The 19150-nt window shown below is 49.2% G+C and overlaps 9 protein-coding genes across 9 annotated transcripts; 4 read left to right on the top strand and 5 right to left on the bottom strand.

The window, feature by feature from the left end:
- Positions 1 to 408: 408 nt before the first annotated feature.
- On the top strand, positions 409 to 1900 carry POJ06DRAFT_36918 (uncharacterized protein). The gene is made up of 3 exons (XM_056190945.1): positions 409 to 834; positions 905 to 1158; positions 1224 to 1900. The coding sequence occupies exons 1-3, from the start codon at positions 537 to 539 to the stop codon at positions 1482 to 1484; spliced, it is 813 nt and encodes a 270-aa protein (XP_056040432.1). The 5' UTR covers positions 409 to 536; the 3' UTR covers positions 1485 to 1900.
- A 1288-nt stretch (positions 1901 to 3188) lies between these two features.
- Positions 3189 to 3741, bottom strand: POJ06DRAFT_202734 (Mss4-like protein; the record flags this gene model as incomplete). Its single annotated transcript, XM_056185292.1, has 2 exons — positions 3189 to 3560; positions 3616 to 3741. The coding sequence occupies 2 exons, from the start codon at positions 3739 to 3741 to the stop codon at positions 3189 to 3191; spliced, it is 498 nt and encodes a 165-aa protein (XP_056040431.1).
- Positions 3742 to 5779: 2038 nt separating this feature from the next.
- POJ06DRAFT_271347 (uncharacterized protein) lies at positions 5780 to 6831 on the bottom strand (the record flags this gene model as incomplete). Its single annotated transcript, XM_056189498.1, has 5 exons — positions 5780 to 5970; positions 6026 to 6342; positions 6407 to 6510; positions 6569 to 6724; positions 6790 to 6831. 5 exons carry the CDS (start codon positions 6829 to 6831, stop codon positions 5780 to 5782), a joined length of 810 nt encoding a protein of 269 aa, XP_056040430.1.
- A 362-nt stretch (positions 6832 to 7193) lies between these two features.
- POJ06DRAFT_202697 (fungal-specific transcription factor domain-containing protein) lies at positions 7194 to 9101 on the top strand (the record flags this gene model as incomplete). The annotated part of the gene is made up of 7 exons (XM_056185288.1): positions 7194 to 7224; positions 7283 to 7516; positions 7569 to 7676; positions 7728 to 8011; positions 8068 to 8104; positions 8249 to 8457; positions 8517 to 9101. 7 exons carry the CDS (start codon positions 7194 to 7196, stop codon positions 9099 to 9101), a joined length of 1488 nt encoding a protein of 495 aa, XP_056040429.1.
- Positions 9102 to 9554: 453 nt separating this feature from the next.
- POJ06DRAFT_202938 (uncharacterized protein) lies at positions 9555 to 10368 on the bottom strand (the record flags this gene model as incomplete). Its single annotated transcript, XM_056185299.1, has 3 exons — positions 9555 to 9735; positions 9791 to 10073; positions 10125 to 10368. 3 exons carry the CDS (start codon positions 10366 to 10368, stop codon positions 9555 to 9557), a joined length of 708 nt encoding a protein of 235 aa, XP_056040428.1.
- Positions 10369 to 11257: 889 nt separating this feature from the next.
- Positions 11258 to 11548, bottom strand: POJ06DRAFT_271343 (uncharacterized protein; the record flags this gene model as incomplete). The annotated part of the gene is made up of 1 exon (XM_056189497.1): positions 11258 to 11548. One exon carries the CDS (start codon positions 11546 to 11548, stop codon positions 11258 to 11260), a length of 291 nt encoding a protein of 96 aa, XP_056040427.1.
- Positions 11549 to 12452: 904 nt separating this feature from the next.
- POJ06DRAFT_262140 (uncharacterized protein) lies at positions 12453 to 14912 on the top strand. The gene has a single exon (XM_056188712.1). It carries the CDS (start codon positions 12707 to 12709, stop codon positions 14741 to 14743), a length of 2037 nt encoding a protein of 678 aa, XP_056040426.1. The 5' UTR covers positions 12453 to 12706; the 3' UTR covers positions 14744 to 14912.
- On the bottom strand, positions 14913 to 16106 carry POJ06DRAFT_262139 (mediator complex, subunit Med18). Its single transcript, XM_056188711.1, has one exon. It carries the CDS (start codon positions 15825 to 15827, stop codon positions 15000 to 15002), a length of 828 nt encoding a protein of 275 aa, XP_056040425.1. The 5' UTR covers positions 15828 to 16106; the 3' UTR covers positions 14913 to 14999.
- Positions 16107 to 19146, top strand: POJ06DRAFT_262137 (VID27 cytoplasmic protein-domain-containing protein). Its single transcript, XM_056188710.1, has 6 exons — positions 16107 to 16552; positions 16605 to 16824; positions 16881 to 17038; positions 17095 to 18561; positions 18617 to 18812; positions 18868 to 19146. Exons 1-6 carry the CDS (start codon positions 16434 to 16436, stop codon positions 19009 to 19011), a joined length of 2304 nt encoding a protein of 767 aa, XP_056040424.1. The 5' UTR covers positions 16107 to 16433; the 3' UTR covers positions 19012 to 19146.
- Positions 19147 to 19150: the final 4 nt, after the last annotated feature.

The raw sequence follows: 19150 nt of genomic DNA, 5'->3' as shown, positions 1-19150 counted from the left end.
GCAGGATAGACGCATCATGCTGGGCGTCGCGTCGGTGGGGCGGGGGTTTGATAATCAACAGGTGATGTTACCCCGAAGCGGGAAATGGGATGGCAAGAGCATGGTCAGTCTCGTCGCAATAATAACTTGCACTATCCACTACAGAGTACGGTGCAAAGCATCCCCGAAAGGCATACAGCGTGCGCCACTCGTTATTTTACCCAGGTTTCTGTTTTCGTAAAAAAACAAATTCCACATAACCGCGACATTACATATGGACCCCTATTTCGGCTTACGTGATTGCCGGAGCGAAAACAACTTACATGGATTTCCGTGAAGATGAACACGGAGAATTTCAAGGAACCGACGAACAGGACATTTATAAGCACAGGACATTAATAATCCAGATTTCAGAGTTTATAATATTAGCAATCATTTTCTTTGCTGTTTGTTGCGTATATAAAAACCCGGCGTTGATGGACTGCGGTCGTCCGGCTGGTTCTCTATCTCATTCACATCGACACACTCCACAATACATCTCCACAAATTAACCGAGTATGACCGCAGAGACACTTTCACTTGCCGGCAAGTTTGCCTTGGTTACAGGTTCTAGCAAGGAGAACGGGATTGGTGCTGCCATCGCGAGAAGTTTGGCTCGGAACGGCGCGTCGGTGGCTATCCATTACGTGTCAGAGAGCTCGAAGTCAAAGGCCGAGGGCGTGGCCGCGAACATCACAAAGGAATTCGGCACCAAAACTACCGTGGTGCGAGGTGCTCTCGAGGAGGTCGGCACCGCTAAAACCATCGTCGAGGATACGCTCAAGGGCCTTGACACGGACCATATTGATATTCTCGGTATGTTACGCAGGCCAGGGGCTTCGCATTTTGTTATCACTAGACAAAACTGACTTCGGATTTTCGATAGTCAACAACGCTGGAGGCGGTGACAGCAAAGCTTTGATGGAGATCACGCCGGAGCAACTCCAGCACGAGTTCGGGTTGAACGTTTTTGGTACTATTTATCTGACGCAAGCCGTTGTCGATACGGGAAAGATGCCCAAAGGGGGACGCATTATCAATGTTAGCTCGATCGCTGCCAAGCTAGGCCTTGAGGGTGTAACGGTCTATTCTGCCGCGAAGGCAGCGCAGGATAGTTTGACCGCGTCGTTGGCTGGTGAGGTAAGCAATACTTGGCAGATTTCTCTTGCGCACGTCGGAAGGTCGGTTCTCACAGGAATTTACAGCTTGGAAAAAGTCGTGGAATCACCGTAAATACGGTTGCCCCTGGCCCGGTCGCGACAGACGCGTCGAAGCCGTTTCTGGAAAAGCCTGATGGGTCGCCTAGCGAAATGCAGGTCGGTATGATGGCTATGACGCGAGCAGCGGCGCGCCTGGGAACCACAGCGGACATAGCTGACGCTGTGCTTCTGCTGGTATCGGAGAAAAGCCGGTGGATTACTGCGCAATGGATTTCAGTCAGCGGTGGTATCACTGGGACTATGTAAGTCCTGGATAATATACTAGGCAGGCCTCTTTAGTAGCAACCCATCTCTATAGTAATCCATGTGTTGAGTCGTTTTCAGTTATTTCTGTGTCCCGAACTCCGAGACATAGAACATAAAATGGCCTAATTCCTATAGTAACCGCTCTGCTTGTGTGCAAAAGTCCGTCGCTTGACTCACGGGGTGGAAAGCATCGTGCACATGTATATTTCTAGCTAAATGTCTCTAATACGTGATTGATTCTGCTTGGTGGCGTTAAAGAATAAAGAAAAATAAAAATGATATAGGCAGCAGTTGATGGCATTGCCGTAGCGTAACCTCTTTTGACTAGGGACAACTATAAAATAGTCAAGATAGTCTTGTAACTAGGACCACCGGGAGATGGGGGGAATTGCTATAGAAGGCCAGAGGAAAGGTGGCGGATAGGTTTCAGGGGCATTGTAGTGACGCAGGCTACCTACTGATCAACAAAGCCACTCGACAGTCTCGGTTCATAATCATGGCCTCTTATGCTTCATTGAACTATCAAGGACACCGGTCCACTTATTAGTATGAAGAAGACGTGTGCATGTCTGACACTTGCATTCAAGAAAATCAATGCAAGGAAAGCCATAAAACATGAGCCGCGCACCTCCGGCGCCTTGATTACGTGTATCAGCCTGACGTGCAAAGCCTATAATAATTCGTGACCATTCGAGTCCAACTAACATTGTTCACGGAATTTGGTGAACACTTCAGGGCTGTTGGCGGATTGGCGGATTCGCGGATTTGGCGGATAGGATATCCGACGCGGATACGTATCCGCCATACTTTCGATTGGCGGATGCATATATATTATTGCTCGTAGTCCAAGACAAAGAAGAAAAAGGAGAAAAATAAGTGTACATATAGTGGTTGGCGCCCGAGGCTGCCTGAAACAAGGGGTCCAGCCCCTGAATAATAAGCGAATGCCCTATCTAATCGAGCACGTGTTTGTTCCCTTCGACACCTAACAAACCCCGGAAACTCCTTCCAAGGGAAACTATCCCAGACATCATGAATGTCTTCTAAGGTAGCTGAAGGCTTTTCAGTTGTCTGGCTGTCATAGCTGTATTTTTCTACCATATTGATGTCTTACCGTATGAGTGTTTACTTACAAAGATAACATAGACGGAAGCGCGTCCCAGGGGCCCCCCTGCCTTTAAAACCCGCAACCCCTATAATCCTGTCCATCCGTCCATCCGTCCATTCCACGCCTATTCTAAATGGATGGATTGATTACGTAGCTCCAGGCCAGATGGAATCGAAACCCATTCCATCCATTTGAACGAATCAGTGGAGTGGATAGCCACCCTGATGGTGGATGACGGATGACGGATGTATATCCTCCAAACTTGCAATGGCGGATGGCGGATACGGTCAAATTAGGCGCATGTCCGCATCCGATACAGCCTTATACCTATGTAAAAGCTTATTTGAAATCTCGTATATGTAAAAACTGCTCAAATTCCTCGGAGACAAGGAAGTAGAACAAAGGACTGCCCTTGAATCTCCAGCTCTCTTTATTAAGTCCCCACACTTGAGCCTTGTGATATCCGAGTGTCATATTGCTCTACGATACGCTTATACTCTTTCATAAAATATTCCCCCACTCCGTGGCGTAACACAAAGTTTGCCTTGACGCAAGTCTTGAAAGGAATAGTCTTATGCATAAGCAAATCCTTGAACCTATTCAACTCCATCCGCACCATGTAGCCACGCCACGCGGTCCTTAACAAACTGCTCGATTCGAGGCTTCAAGTTGGTTTCGTGGAGATTGAAATCGTCAACTGTGCCAATGCGCAGAATACTCTGCCCCGGGAAGCCCGTACCGATACGGTACATGAGGGAGCCGCAAGTGGAGCAGAAATAATTGGTCATCGTATTCCCAGTTCCGACAGTCTTGGAGTGACTATAAGTTGACAAGTTATCGCCGCCACGCTCATGTGTCAGATATGCATCGTCGACGGCAAAGTTGGAGGCGAACATGGAAGCAGTGATTTTGCGGCAGTCCGTACAATGGCAGATGAAAGTGTCGATCAGGCCTGGTCCCTGGGTTGGCTGGAATAGATGCTAGACTTGCTCCAAGTAAGACAGGATTCAGCGCAGGACGTACAAAGCTCAGTTGCACGGCACCACAGAAGCATGTCGCTGTCGCCCTCTCTCCGTCAGACCAGCCGTCCTGGCTAGCTCCAGCAAGAGGTATATAGGGCTTGGTTTTGTGGGCTGTATAAATAGACATCACTGGTTTTGTATGAGGTCGGGGTTAGACTGGATATATCGCGAGATTGTTGGTCATTGATATATATGGATCACCTAGACAATGACACGAGACTTAGATTTCTTCTCTGTCCTGGCAATCGAGGATTATATTCGTTGGCTAGCTTGATCGTAGTTACTTCTTCCGGTATGGATGGACAGTGGAATGGATGAATGGACACATTCAAGCAAGCTATCTAGTATCTACACCTCTATAATCTCGTTAGCCCCTGAAGCCTCCTCTTCTTCCTCCTGACCACCTGTCAACTTCTTCCATTCCTTCAGCGACCTCTCATGCGACTCCGGCAGCTGTAGGAAATGGTCCTTAGTTTGAACAAGGCCAGCCTTTTGCCAGGAGCGCAGAGTCAACCCTGAAACATCTCCCAGACATCCTGAATATCTTCTAAGATAGTTGAAGGCATATTTTCAGTCGTCTCGCTGTCAGATCTGTAGGTTTCTGCCATACTGATGTCTTACAGTAAGAGAGCGTTTTTAATTGCAAAGATACAACAATTACTATGTAGACGCGTGCTGAAGCGCGTGCTAGGGCTAGCCCCTGCCTTCAACCGCTGGGGCGGGACGTTAACCTCTGAAAGCCTGTCCATCCGTCCATCCATACATTCCACGCCTACTTTAAATGGATGGATGGATTACGTGCCAGCAGGCAGATGGAATGGATGGGAATGGTTGCACGGACCTCCATTTCCATCCATCCATTCCATTTGAACAAATGAGTGGAGTGGATCGCCACACTAGTTACACGCTTATCCATTGACAGGATCCATTCTAGCAGCACCTCTTCTTCTCTGTCGGTCAGTTTTCGCGTCGGCGTGATCGAATCGAGTCTTGATTTGCGGCCATTTAGACGAGCGGGAAGGGTAGATAGGGGACGTCCTACAAAGGCGCAGCAGCTCTAATGCTTGCGATTTTGGTATTTTTATAAGCCTGGACTCCTAATTCAATTCTGCCTTCCTTACTTTGATGGTTTTCGGTCATGGTTGCTACGTTACCAAAAATTTGAAATACGGGACGCGTAAACGATTTGAGGAGTGAGCCGCTCTCTGGTCCGCTCGCTTGCCGATCACGTTTGTTAAATTATATATACATCACAGTACCAATAAGGGACAACCACCTTAGCACATCTACGTATCCGACAACGGTTAAATCATAGTTACATCACTGAGCATGATATATGGTCATATTACCAAGGGCCATATGATATCATATATGGTAATATGTATTACAATATGACTCATACTAGTGTACACACTGCAATGAATCATGACCGATCGAGCACATACCGAAGTATAGAAAATCCCTTGTGTGCTATAAAAAGCAATTCGCGGATTTGTGAAGGATCGACATAGTGAAGACAAGGGGAATACTTTTCCCAAAATAGCTCTGTATGTGGAATGTGGAAGATATTCTTGTGAGGTGGGAAGTCATGGATGTGTGCAGAGAAAGGACTGCAACTCCAGGGGGGCTATTGTCAGGACCGGGCGTTGGCGTTGGCGTCGGCAGCCGCGCCCGTAACACGTGTCGGGAAGGGGGACCTTGCTGGTTAGATGTTGGTGGCTGAGTACACGCCGCAAGGCGCATAGCTTCCTCCTCCCCCCCTTCTCTCTCTCTCTTTTTCCCACTTGCTGTCTCTTGTCTTCTTTCTTCTTGCTCTGTCGATATTGCTCTTCTTTAGTGCCTCTACCAGTGTATCAATACACCTTTATAGTCTTTACCATAAGACCTTGACAGATTTTCCATATTTCGATTTACGGGGTAGTTAGGTGTGGTCCAGGAACGCCTGTTCCTTCAGCCTGGTTCCATTGATTCTGGGCAACACAGCTCCAGGGTACCAGTAATAAGCTACCTGTGGCCCCTCTAAATAGCTCACTTATAGCCCCACTTAGTGCATTGTTAACCAAAGTACGTATCTTCCGTGGTCCATAGTTTACTTTAAATGGGATGCAAGAACAAATCAACATATTAACGTATCTGTAAGCCTTAACACTTCTTGGAACACAGTCTTAAAGGTACGGCTTTGATTCCGTATGAGAGAGAAAGACGCCTGCATAACCACCGTCAACAGTAGCCTTATTCACGAGAGCCAAGACCGATTTGGCACTGTCTTCTGGCTTCATAGGTCCTTGGAAGGTGGGTGAATATTGCTTAAACTTCCCAAACATAGCCATAGCCAACTGTCCCTCCTCCTCCGTTTCTATCAAAATGTTAGCAAAAAGCATTCCATTTCAGTTGTGAAGACGACTACATACCAATATTAAGACTTCCGGTGTCTACAGCACCGGGGCATATAGCCATGCAGAGGACGCCTTTCTCGCGGTACAAGGCGCAGAACTTGGCTATGGCCATATTAAGAGCTGCCTTGCTCATTGCATAGGATGTGGCTTGCCAGATATCGGCTTTGAGTGTCATCTCAGGGTCCGACATGCCCGAGGAGATGGCAATCACTTTCTTCGCCCGACCTTTTAAAATCAGGGGCATGAAAGTATTGAAAAGATGGACGGCGCCGATGGTATTGACTCGGAAGTGGTCAATCATATCTTGTTCAAGGGCTTTTGGATCGCGGCTCCTGTAGAGGAATTAATCCCAAATCAACTTTGCCAGGGATCTTTGTCACTTCGCCTAGAACTTACAGAGTATCAAAGCCAACCAACGCAGTCTTAGACTGAAGCGCGGCATTGGCTATGACATAATCAATGGCGCCATTGGTTTTCTCAGAAACATACTGAACTGCTTTCTACGAAATCTTTGGGTTAGTTTCGACTTCGGCTTTAATTGATTACTCATTAGCTTACCTCCAATGCCATTGGGTCCGTGGTGTCGGCCTGAATGATGTGAATATTTTTCCGGCCGATTTCAGCGGCAACCTTGGACTCGACGGCTGCTTTATCGCGGACGAGGCCGAAGACGGTATTGGATGGGTTTTCAGAGAGCTGGCGGACGAACTCGAACTAGATGATGAAGTATATGTATTAGTTACACGAGTCTTGTGCGTGAAGCAGGGATGAGAGCGTACGCCAAGGCCACGCGAGACTCCGGTAATCACCCAGGAAGACATTGTGATGTTTTATAATATCTATAAAGACAAGGATGATTCTGAGAGTTGATGAGCCAGAAGAGCAGCAATAGTGCATGTATTTATATATCGACCTTGAGCCTCGTTTGCTCGCTTTTGCTAATTTCAAATCCGTCATGATGTCACGTGGTGCGCCTAAAGCCAGGGTCCACTTTAAATTGCCAAGACACAGAAAAGTTGCCGGTTTTCTCAAAGCGGAAAATTAAGTGAGCATTAATAATCAAAATGCATTCATCACAATTACCTCTCCACCGTGCAGCGCATTTAAGAGAGAAAACATGGCAACTTTTTTGTTGATGCTTAACAATTTCCCTCAACCTACACAGTCAAGGAATCGGTCCACAATGCATGCGAATGAGTGCTGGGCTTGCAGAGGTACTCTCCCTGTCCCCTTGTCATTTGAGTGAGTGTGCTGCTTACTCAAGCGCTGCAGACTCCAGAGCCGTTTGCAACCGCGCACGCCCACGTTGTTCCAAGTGCGCCAAGTCTAATAGACCATGTCAGTATGGGTTGCGGCTGTCGTGGCCAAAGGCTACCAATACGAAGCGGAGCTTGACCCATTCCGTTCATGGTGGATATGGTACTGCAAAAAGCGTCTCCCAATCGAGCTTTGTAAATGCGACATCATGGGATATCCAGCTCCACCATTACCTACGGATGAATCAAGGTTGACTCTCTCACGGAATTTGCCTAGCAGCCAACTAATGCTCCAGAGATAGGACTTGGTAGTCATGAGGGATTTGCCTTTCAAAGACTCGATCTGCCAATGGCGCTATCATGGCTCCCAATCAACCTAGGTTATGAGGAAAGAGAACTTCTTGACCACTGTAAGTATAATACTAGTATTTTGTAGAATTTGACCAAGCTAATACTTGTAGTTATATGTACGGCGTCTTCCACACTGGCTATTTTCGAGCCTGACAAGAACGAATTCTTGAGTCTTTTGGTGCGTATAGCTCTTTTAGATAGTTCACCGCCTTCAATGGCTGTGCTGCAATCGGCGTTGGCGCTCTCGGCGTTCCACCGGCATGGACTGCAAGCAGATGTTTTTCGGTTCAAAGCGCGCGCTCTCCGTACACTGATCACATCTTGCACTCCCTGTATTGAAAGTCCCACGGTAGTTCAGCATATTGCGGCTAATATGATACTGTGCCACCTTGAGGTATGCTCGAGCTTGGGTCTATATCTTTTTTGAACAAACACTTACCAACGCTCAAGATGCTCGGAATGCCAAATGCAGTATCCCTGTGGTTCTGTAAGTGATGTGTGGTCTATTTATTTCTACCTGCTTAGCCTAGAACAATTTGTCCGTCTACTGTGTTAGTTGTTGTGCCGCCTTGGCATGAAATAGGTGGCCTCATTCTTCAAAGACATTGCTAAACTGGATTTTGCATTCTAGGTCATTTGAGCGAAGCTAAATATTTAATCGACAACGCAGGCTTTGACAGCCAATATTTTCAACGCGAATTTTCCGGACTTCTAGGCTGGGTAGAGTATCATATGGTCATGAGCCGGTTTAGCATCCGACACTGGTATATAAATGAAGAGCCTATTAAAGGAATCAAAAATTCCGTACCTGTGGACCAGGGTACTTGCCAGTTACGAAAGGTTAGGCTGAAGAATATGAAAATTCATGTGTGCACCGTCATTGATCTAGCATGAGATAGGTTAAAGATGTATCGTACTGCTCACATGAAATTCTTCGATGTTTGTATATTATGTTCGAGATGATTCGACAACCGACAGACATACTATACCACAGCAACGAATACGAAAATTCCTTGCGTTGCCTCGAAAGCAGGATAACTAATATTGTCCCGTTGGCACCAGAAGGTATATCGGATACCATGTCCGGCCTGAGCACAGCCTGGGTGGCTACAATAGAGCTTTTCAAACTAGCTGCTCTAATTTACCTTAAGAGAGCATCGCGGAACTTTTCAGGAACCTCCCCTCAAATTGACGCAATGGTTGAGAGGGCGTATGTACTTCTCGACGACCTGGAGGGCTTCAATCGGGCCTTCCCACTGCTGATTATTGGATCCGAGGCTCGGACAGATGAGCAGAAAATGAGAATTCTAGAGCATATTGAAAGAGCAATGAAGACCTCGAGTTTGAGCAGCTTGCATGGACTACAAAACATTCTCCAGCAGATATGGGTCCAGGACGACCTCGCTGTTGATTATGAGCTAGACTACGTGAATAGGTTGGACGCTGTAATAACTTCTTACCGGATTATGCCGAGTTTTGTCTAATATAGGAAGTTCTCGGACTTGGAATATGATGGATAATAGGAGATCCATTCCGTGAGAATGTTGCTTCGTAGATTCTACTATGCTTCATACCGGACCTTTATAACGACTTATTAATTAGCTCCTGGTATTTCTGCGGATCTGTTGGGGATTCGGAGAGTCTAAGATGGAATAATGCCATGCCCGTAGACTTCTCTCGTTAACAACATTGCGAACCACCTGAAAGATCCATAGAGTTTTGGATCGTGAGTAATCACAATCTCACAATTACTCTGGATAATAAAGGCTCTATTATAGAAGATATGTGACTATATGAAAAATAAGCCTCGACATTCTTACGGCCATATAGTCCACCCACAAGCTGGTCTTGATCTTCTAGAGTCTAGGCAAAGCGGCCGTGTCGGCGACGTCGGCCTGCCCGAACCTGTCACATGAACTATCGACCTCAGTAATGCCTCACGCGAGAGACGCATATATGGTATCGAACTTCTTGTATCCAACACCCGTGACGAATGTCTGCATCCATGGGCCCTGTGTCTCACCGTGGGCCAGCTCCCAGTAGAGATTCGCATGTGCGTCACCGTCGATGCGGTATTTGGGCGACCCGTCCGGCTTCCGTTCGTCGGCATAGTAGAATCTTCACGTCGTTAGTCTCACACGCGCGAATTCCCGAAGCGGATTGGGTTGCTCACTTGTATCCACGGTCTTTGTACGCGTCCGCGGCGGCCCAGATCATGTGAGCGGCGCCCGACTTGCCGACCCCCGCGGAGAGAAATCTCGGGAGGATGGAGACGTTCAGGACATTGCCGGTGTAGATGAAGGTGCGCGCGGCCGACGCCGGAAGCTGTGCAAAGCCTGAGACGGCCTGTTGCGCGGCAACAAAGGCACTGTAGATGTTGATGGTCGTGTCGCGACTCAAATCGGCCAAGGAGAGAGCGAAGGGGTCGTCTGCGGGGGTGAAGCTACCAGCGCTGACTGCGACGCGTCAGTCAATCGGCGACGACACCGGGGGGGACGAGGACATACCATTGTAGACGACGACACTGGGGATGCCGAATACCTCCTTTACCTTGGCAAAGGCATTGACCACATCTTCGGTCTTGGAGAAGTCGCTCGGGATGTTCAGTTGCTTGTCAGTGCTGTCGGCCTCCTTTAGGGAGCGGGCAGCGAGGCCGACCTTGTAGCCCTTGGAGGCAAAGGTGCGGGCGACGGCCTGGCCAATATTGGGGCCGGCGCCGAGGATGAGGACGACAGGAGATTTAGCGGCCATTATTTGATGCTGGGTCGACTCAGGATAAGTTTCTCGAGAGTATGTTGTGCTAGCGATGCTGTGCTTGGTCATGCCTCAAAGGGGCAGAAGTCAGGCGCAATTCCCGCTATATATGGCCGAGTACAGTGGTATACAACTGGTATGTTCACCTCCATTAGGCTATGGCACGTCATGGCGGTCTTTGATGCAGGATAGACGCATCATGCTGGGCGTCGCGTCGGTGGGGCGGGGGTTTGATAAAACAGGTGATGTTACCCCGAAGCGGGAAATGGGATGGCAAGAGCATGGTCAGTCTCGTCGCAATAATAACTTGCACTACAGAGTACGGTGCAAAGCATCCCCGAAAGGCATACAGCGTGCGCCACTCGTTATTTTACCCAGGTTTCTGTTTTCGTAAAAAAAAAATCCACATAACCACGACATTACATATGGACCCCTGTTTCGGCTTACGTGATTGCCGGAGCGAAAAACACCGTACATGGATTTCCGTGAAGATGAACACGGAGAATTTCAAGGAACCGACGAACAGGACATTTATAAGCACACGACAGTTATAATCCAGATTCAGAGTTTATAATATTAGCAATCATTTTCTGACCCGGAGCAACTCCAGCACGAGTTCGGGTTGAACGTTTTTGGTACAATTTACCTGACGCAAGCCGTTGTCGATACGGGAAAGATGCCCAAAGGGGGACGCATTATCAATGTTAGCTCGATCGCTGCCAAGCTAGGCCTCGTGGGTGTAACGGTCTATTCTGCCGCGAAGGCAGCGCAGGATAGTTTGACCGTGTCGTTGGCTGGTGCGGTAAGCTATACTTGGCAGATCTTACTTGCGCACGTCGGAAGATCGGTTCTCACAGGAATATACAGCTTGGAAAAAGCCGAGGAATCACCGTAAATTTGGTTGTAAGGCATAGAAATTGGCGATCAAAATAGTGTCGTAGCCTTCCATGACGACGCACATGGAACCCATATCACACCAGAATATCGCCTTCCGATAGACTCTTATAGCTCGTAGGGGGTGCAGGCGCTGTTCCACTTCCGCGCCCAATTTGGCGTTCATGGTCAACTGCTTATGATACAAGCCTTCATGGAGTGCATGAACGGGAGCAGCGGCTGCAGGCTGAGTGTCAGTGTGACCCCTCCACTCAACAGCACCAATTTCAATGTCGCCATTCATGATGAGCAAACTGCTAAACCTGAATACTTAGGGGAAATGATATATTGAACTTCTGACCTTGAGGAGAATATTAACTCTTAGAAGGGCATCGGAGCCTGCGGAGACGAAAATCCGACAGTCCAGGAGCTCTGCACGAAGCCTCGCATCGATGGAATATGAAGACTTTGGGTTACTGAAGCGAGGTGGAGCGAGTGCGCTCAGGGCTCCTGACAGTAATTCTGGCTACAGACAGCAATGATCCGCGGCATTGTGTGAGTTGGATAAAGCTTTGCAATCCACACTCCCGGGCGGCCGACGGAGGCTTGACGGAGCAAACTGCCACTAGCCGACGCGACTCAAAGTGCGGATTCCACTTTTCCAGGGGCTCGGCGAGCGATCTCACAGCAAAAATAAAATAAGCGTCGGCTGCGTTGGGGGTAGATAGAGATATTTGACAGCTGGATTTTACTGTCTGCCAGCAACGAACCCCAATATCGCGGATCTTTATTGCCAAGTAGCAAGACTGTATTTTAATACGGGCAATTTTTTAAATTTTATACTGGCCTGCAAATGCTGATGGCCTAAACTAAGCCCGGCTCCACTCCGACCAGACTGGGTTAGGTGACTAGCCACCACAGTCAAACTTAGATCAGTTTCGAACCTGACAGATGAAGTCGTTAGATTCATAAACACCCACATGAATTCGATTGTGATCGAATATTCTATGTAGTGTGATTTCTGGCTCTCCCGAGAATTGCTTTTACTTCAAAGCCGGACACGAAACGGGTGCAAGCCCGCTGTCCGCCTGCTGGGAGCGAGTTCCTGGGCGCTAACCCTGATTGTGCCAATCCTGTGACCGATTTAGTGCCTGAATACAGGGCCAGAGACGGGCCCACAATTTTCAACACTGCAGAAATTCGATTTCGCCAACCTCATCATCAATTCTCCCCCTCCATCCCCCATTAACGTGCCGCCATATCGCCTGACCAACTTTTTGCAGGTCCGCATACACTGTCGACGTACTAGCTGGTCCAGAGCGACGCAAGCTTCCTCTGCGGCCGTGACCGCCGAATTGCTTACCTGCTATTTACGCCCGCGGCCTTCACGCGCAGTCATTACCCACCTTAATTCAGCTCCCGATACGACAACTTTACGCCAGCCGCCTCGCATGAGTCCGTAATGCACGCATCCGCACAGCGCAAACATCGCCCAGCTAATCTAGCGCTGTCATCAGCGACTTCATTACGCGATGGTCCCTTACTAGCCTCGCCGCCGGCAACCGGGATTCCGCCGCCATCTCCAACGCCGTCTCCATCGCCGTTGTCAGCAACAGGTCCGGCTGTTCAGGCAGTGCCTCTGGTTACGAGAGGGGCCCGGCCTGTAAGTCGGTCCGTCTCATCTGGTATCGGCTTCTTACAAGTGCAACAACAACAACAAGAACAACAACAACAACAACAACAACAACAACAACAACAGCAGCAGCAGCACACTCTCCAAAGCCAAGCCTACCAACATCAGCAACAGGATCACCTAGCTCTCCTTTATTCACATCATCAAAGTCAACTCATTACGCCGCCAGAAGAGTATCATCCCCGCGCGTCGGATGCGTGTGATCCAGAGCTGTTGCAAATGTCCCAGAGTCAAGGTTCTGGCTCGGCGAGCACCAACGCGGAGGACTTGGATATCATTGGAAACATTATCAATGATAGCGACCAGGAGGCGTCTGTGGAGGCAGCTGCATCCCTGCTAAGGCGCCAGCCATCCGTGCGAAACGCCAACGTGGAAATATTTCTCGATCCGGATGCGTTCTCGGACCTCGCAGGCCGTCAGCCTGACGCCGGTCTCGCACAATCGGGCTCGTCTGCTGGTGTGACAAGTGCAAGTAATTCATCCGGGTCATCTCCGGCTGCCAACTTCGGGAAAGCGATATTCAAAAAGATGGTCCCCTCGAAACTCAGGCAGGGACTCAAGAGACGAATGTCAGCTCCAATCGCGACAACTGCACCAATCGCGGGTCTTTCTTCGCCTTCATTTGCAACTTCGCAGCAGGTGCCACACTCACTTTCGATGGCAGCCACGGCGGCCGCATCTCCCCTGACTCCTCAACAGCAAAGTGGTGATGGGTACTTTGATCTTGACATCGCTTCGAACACGAATCTTGAGACTGGCGAATTCGTCCCTAGCGGCTCGGCAACGAAAAATTCGTCTCGACATTCGCTTTTGTTTCCATCGGCGGGGCCTACGTCTCCGGCGCCAATGTCGAGTCCGCAGTTACCAGGGACCGCAAGTATGTTATCCGAAACCACTCTGCGTGATACATCGTATCCAGTCGTTGTCTCGCCGACACCGGTACGGTCAGGGGTGGCTACCCCCACTACGGGGGCCCGTACGCCAATCACTTCCAGTGCAGGCGCTACTGTCGGCTCCTCGTCGATGCCACATTCACCAGTGCCGATTTCGACTGGTCAGCAGACGATTAGCTCCAGCGTGTTGGCGGCATCTGCGGCAATGTCAGCGGTAATTTCGAGCTCGCCGCCGATACCACCGTCGCCCCTGGCAACTCGTCCGCCGCCAGAATTATCCGAAATTCCGACGCCATTGTCGCCTACGCCTATATCCCCACAGTCGTCGGCAGTTCCGTCGCCTCGCCCCCGGTCCTTGCATGCGTTTGAAGGATCGGTGCCTACGGTCACGTCTGCATCTGGCTCGGCTGGCGCTTCGAGGACCTATGTATCGTCTCCAATTGCCGGACTCTCTATGACGTCATTCTCATCTGCGGCGTCGGTGCCATCAACGCCAATTCCGGTGCAGCAATTACAACAGCGGTTATATCATCAGCTGACGCTGCAAGAGTCGCATGATGCAGTGGTAGGAGATGAGTTGTTCGAGAAGCCAGGCGAAAACACGAGCACGCATGCGCCTACAGCGTCAATGTCGTCCGGGACCTCGTCCACGTCGGGTGCACAGCTGCATGGGGCGGTCGAATCAGAGCCTGAGCTACTGGACGAGGAGGCAATTCTGCGGTCCCAGATTGCGACCCTTTACGACAAAATGCGGGCTGAAGACCAGGCATTTGAGGCGACCGAGATCCGGTTGGGCGAGTCGGGATGGACTTCAGAGGAAGATTTAGCCGCAATTAGAAAGAATAGACTGGCGGCCAGACGGAAATGGGAACAAGCGATTGCCCAAGCCGAGGCTTCGCTTAGAACCGAGTGAAAGCATGAGTCATGGGAAATACAGGAAATAGAAGGGCAAAAAGTTGGTGCGGGTTTTTGGTTATGATACACGGTGTTCGAAGGTTCTTCATACATGGGTTTTTTTTTTGGGTTTATTCTTGATAGCAGGTATCTTCAGAATGCACAAGGCATGGCTATTTCTTTGCTGTAAATATATATCTAGTTTATCCGTTGCATGCACCATGTATTGGGTTGAACGACTGCTCTAATATACACACATGTACCCTATACTACACCTAAACCGTATGCAAGACCTCTTTCCTAATTTGCACCCGTGGATCCAAGATCCCCCGATCTGGAATGCCCAGTTCGACGACTCCGGCAATTTCAGCCTTGAGCCCTTCCAGCCTTTCAGTCGCAATCCCGACTTTTTCCAAATCATCGCCAACACTGTCCGATCCGGTTACTATGTCGACCCGAGCATGCACCACCCACACGCCCAGAAACTTCGCCGTTGCCGGGTCCCGGTGTTGAGCCACATTGTCGGCGACCGTGTCGTCTCCGTCACCGACCGGAATTTCGTGCAGCTGCGGCGGAGACTGTGGTGATAGCTGCGTGACTTTAATCACCACGACGCCGCTGTGGACGAACAGGTAGCCGCGTTCCAAGTAGTCGTAAGCGTAGACGTAGTTGAGGGCCCTGAGAAACCGGAAAAGTACGCTGGTGTCGTCTGTCTCGATTTGGTCATCTGATCCGAACACGGTCTTGTTGATGTACTGGACCTGAACATTCCGCTTGCTGGACTCCGGGATAGTGGGAATAGTTAGTGTCCATGACGACGACTTTGTCGGTCGTGCATCCGACTGGTCGTCGGCGGCAGTCAGGTCACGATGAACGTCAATGCGTGATGCTTCAAGTTGAGTCGCGGCAGGTCCGACCGCCGGATGCAGCGCGCCTGACGGCGCTGGCGACGTTGGAGAGAATACAATGTGATGCTCAAGGACCGGCACCGGCCGCATGCCGGTTATGGCCGACAGGGTCGACAGGAGCTTCGCCAGTCTTGCCGGCGCAATCGCGGCATAGAGCGACAGCTCTTGCAGAGACGTCGCGGCTCCGGTGGACATTTCGACTGACTTACGAATCACTCATTAAATTGCATAATAAATTTGTCGCAACCCCCGTTTTGTTGTCGCTATAAAAGTGCATCTTCATCAGTCGCCAAACTCATATAAAATATGTCGGGACTATACGTACTAGTCCGTATTAGTCAATTTCACACGTATTGAACTCAGTTTTAAGCAATAACTTGCAGTCCCCATTAGGTGGTGGCTTTTATTTAGAACCGCAGCTATGTGATGCCGTGACAAACTGACTCAGAAGTTAAGCAACGATTTCAGCCGATTATAAGCTGTCTATGCGAGTAACTGTCAGTATTTCTTCACAACAGTGGTATTCCCAGGACCTGCTGCTGACATTACTTGGCGGGATTAGTACCATTCACAGGGATGACGTACTTATCTATCACGTGACAACCAGTAAACAAACCTTGTGCATTGTGGAGTGCGAAGATCAAACACAATATATTTGCGAATGCATTTGCGAACCCACCCCGCCTCAAATATTCGCCACCAGGCATACTAGTTGCCCAGCTTGCGCGCAGTATCTAATTTAGACGTCTTGTTATCTGGTTTAGCTTGTTAGGCAGCAAGGAAATCTTGTGAAAGCACAAAATGAATTTTTTGAAGCGTGTTCTAGGAAGCTCGCCGAAGCAGGAGCTGGTGAGTATACCAAGCGGCCGATTGTACCTCTCGCGATCGCAGAACTCAGTAAAGGGATACTCTGAATGCATGTACGTAGCTATTGGTTCGAATCGCAAGGCAGGAAGCTAATGGATTATGTAGTTTCAAGGACGCGGTTGCAAGTGTCAGACGGACGACGACTGAGTTCCACTACCAGATCGTTGTGCAACGCGCCTATGAGGAAGGCGAAGAACAGCTAGAAGACGAAGAATATGAAGAGTCTTTTGACGAGTACACGTTTTTGATCGACGAGGCTCTGCAGTTCCGGGAGTCACGAAGCGATGAAGGCCAGGCTATCTTTGCCTGGAAAGATCTGTTGGGAGTACGTATTCGATACCGTTACAAGTCGCAAGCGAAAGTATTAATTTAAAACTGCAGGATCCCGGCGATCTCTACGAATTTGTTTGTGACGACGCAACGGATTCGTCTGTGATCAAAGACTTCTTTCGTGTCGTGTTGCAGTGTCAGTACGAGCGGAAATACAACAAACCGTCGAAGTTGGCTACCGATGAAGACCTCACTGAATTTATTCATGTGTAAGTTGCACTGGATGTGGACTACGGCGTATGCCTCATTTACTAACGTCTCGCAGTGGCCATACGCAGTCTCCTCCATCACCCAAAGTAGCCGCATCGCCAGCACGATCCGCTCCCACAACTCCTGGCCGACGCCGAAGTAGCGTACAAGCGACTGCAGTGGCTCCGGCTACGCCAGGAGCAGTGTCAACGGCTATGGATGAAAAATACAAAGTCAAGAGTGTGCTCGGATTAGATGAAGCCGAGCTTCACATCTTCGACGCGTCAACAGGTGTCTTCTTGTTGCAGGACAACGCGGTCACAGCTAGCGTTAAAGATCTCGGCAATTGGGCTTACTGGCTCGACGTGGCATCTGCGAAGAAACCAGTGCTCGCCTTTCTGATCACACCGGATATCAACCCAGTATTCAATTATGAACATCTGTCGTTCATATTCAACTACTACTCAGACGACGGCTCGGCGTCGTCGTGGCTGTTGCGCTTCAAAGATGCGGATACCCTGGAGCACTTTCAGGAGATTTTGATGCGGGCACTGTGGGAATCACTCAACCAACAGAGTTGGGTCAAGGCAAACTACGACGAACGGGACTATGTTCTGCAGGCGTTCAACGATATGACGATGGAAGATGCACCTCCTGAAGTGGAGGAAGAGGAGGAGGAAGAAGAAGAAGAAGAAGAAGAAGAGTTTGAGGACGCGGATAAGGAGGTGCGTCCCGAGACAGAGACGTACGACGAAGATGAAGATTATGATAATCAGCTTGGCAATCGCGAGTTTCAGGGCGAGGGCAAAAACAGTCAGCTGGCGGTTGGATACAAACATGACCGGTCATTCGTCGTACGTGGCAATAAGCTTGGCGTGTTTAAGCATACGCCAGAAAATACTCTTGCCTTCTCAACCACTATCGACAACCTGCGGACACCGGACGGTAAAAGCTTTTCGCCGGCTAAGGTTATGCTTCACGCCGAGGACTCGTCAATGATTTTGCAGAATCCAAACAACAAGAACAGTTTGTACAGTATGGACTTGGAGTACGGCAAAGTTGTTGATGAATGGAAGATTCACGAAGATGTTCCTATCACGTCATTCACTCCATCCAAGAAGTTTTCACAGATGACGTCGGAGCCGACTTTTGTTGGTATTTCTGACAACAGCTTGTTCCGCGTCGATCCTCGGTTGGCCGGTGATAAGCTTGTCGACTCGGAGCATCAGTCGTACGCAACGAAATCTGCGTTCTCAGCCGTTGCTACTACCGATATGGGGCATCTTGCGGTTGCCTCTGCTAAAGGCGACATTCGCTTATATGATCGACTTGGAATTCGGGCGAAGACCCAAATTCCAGCGCTCGGAGAAGCTATTATTGGCCTTGATGTGTCGGCTGATGGACACTGGATTTTAGCTACGTGCAAGACATATTTGTTGTTGATTGATGCATCCATCAAGGATGGCAAGTACGCTGGTCAGCTCGGCTTCCAACGCAGCTTTGCTAAGGATAGCAAACCTCGGCCGAAATGTTTGCAGTTGAGGTATGTCGTAGTGAAAAATTAAGCTCTTTTGTCATATGCTAACTGTAGTATTAAGTCCCGAACACGTCGCACAGATGCAGGCCGAAACGAAGCAGCCGTTGTCATTTACTCAGGGTCACTTTAATACTGGTGTTAATTCGAAGGAGACTACGATTGTATCTAGTTCAGGACCGTACGTGATGACCTGGAACTTGAAACAGATCCTTAGGGGCGACAAGACATCGTATATTATCAAGCGGTACTCGGATCGGGTGAGTTGTTGCAATTTAACGTTCAAGGAATGCCCACCTACTGACAGCAAATTAGGTAACTGCGGATAATTTCAAGTTTGGAAGCGACAAGAACGTTATTGTCGCGTTACCGGACGATGTTGGCATGGTCAATAAGCGCAGCTTTAAGAAGCCGACTCGGGAGTCGATTGCGACTCCTGTCAAGGCGTTTAGAGGATAAGTTGAGTGGGTTGCGTTCGTAATGGCATTTTGTAACGATGTGTTGTGAGTAATGGTTGTAATGTATTATGCGTAATGGTTGTAATGTAGATTAAGTATGGCAGCGGCCTAGTAATATAGTTCGTCTTTATATCGTATTG

Source organism: Lipomyces tetrasporus (genome assembly GCF_029532465.1).
Source record: "Lipomyces tetrasporus strain NRRL Y-64009 chromosome Unknown POJ06scaffold_12, whole genome shotgun sequence".
NCBI lineage: Eukaryota > Fungi > Ascomycota > Lipomycetes > Lipomycetales > Lipomycetaceae > Lipomyces > Lipomyces tetrasporus.
The sequence above is the reverse complement of the archived record's forward strand: the minus strand, read 5'-3'. Positions and strand labels throughout refer to the sequence as shown.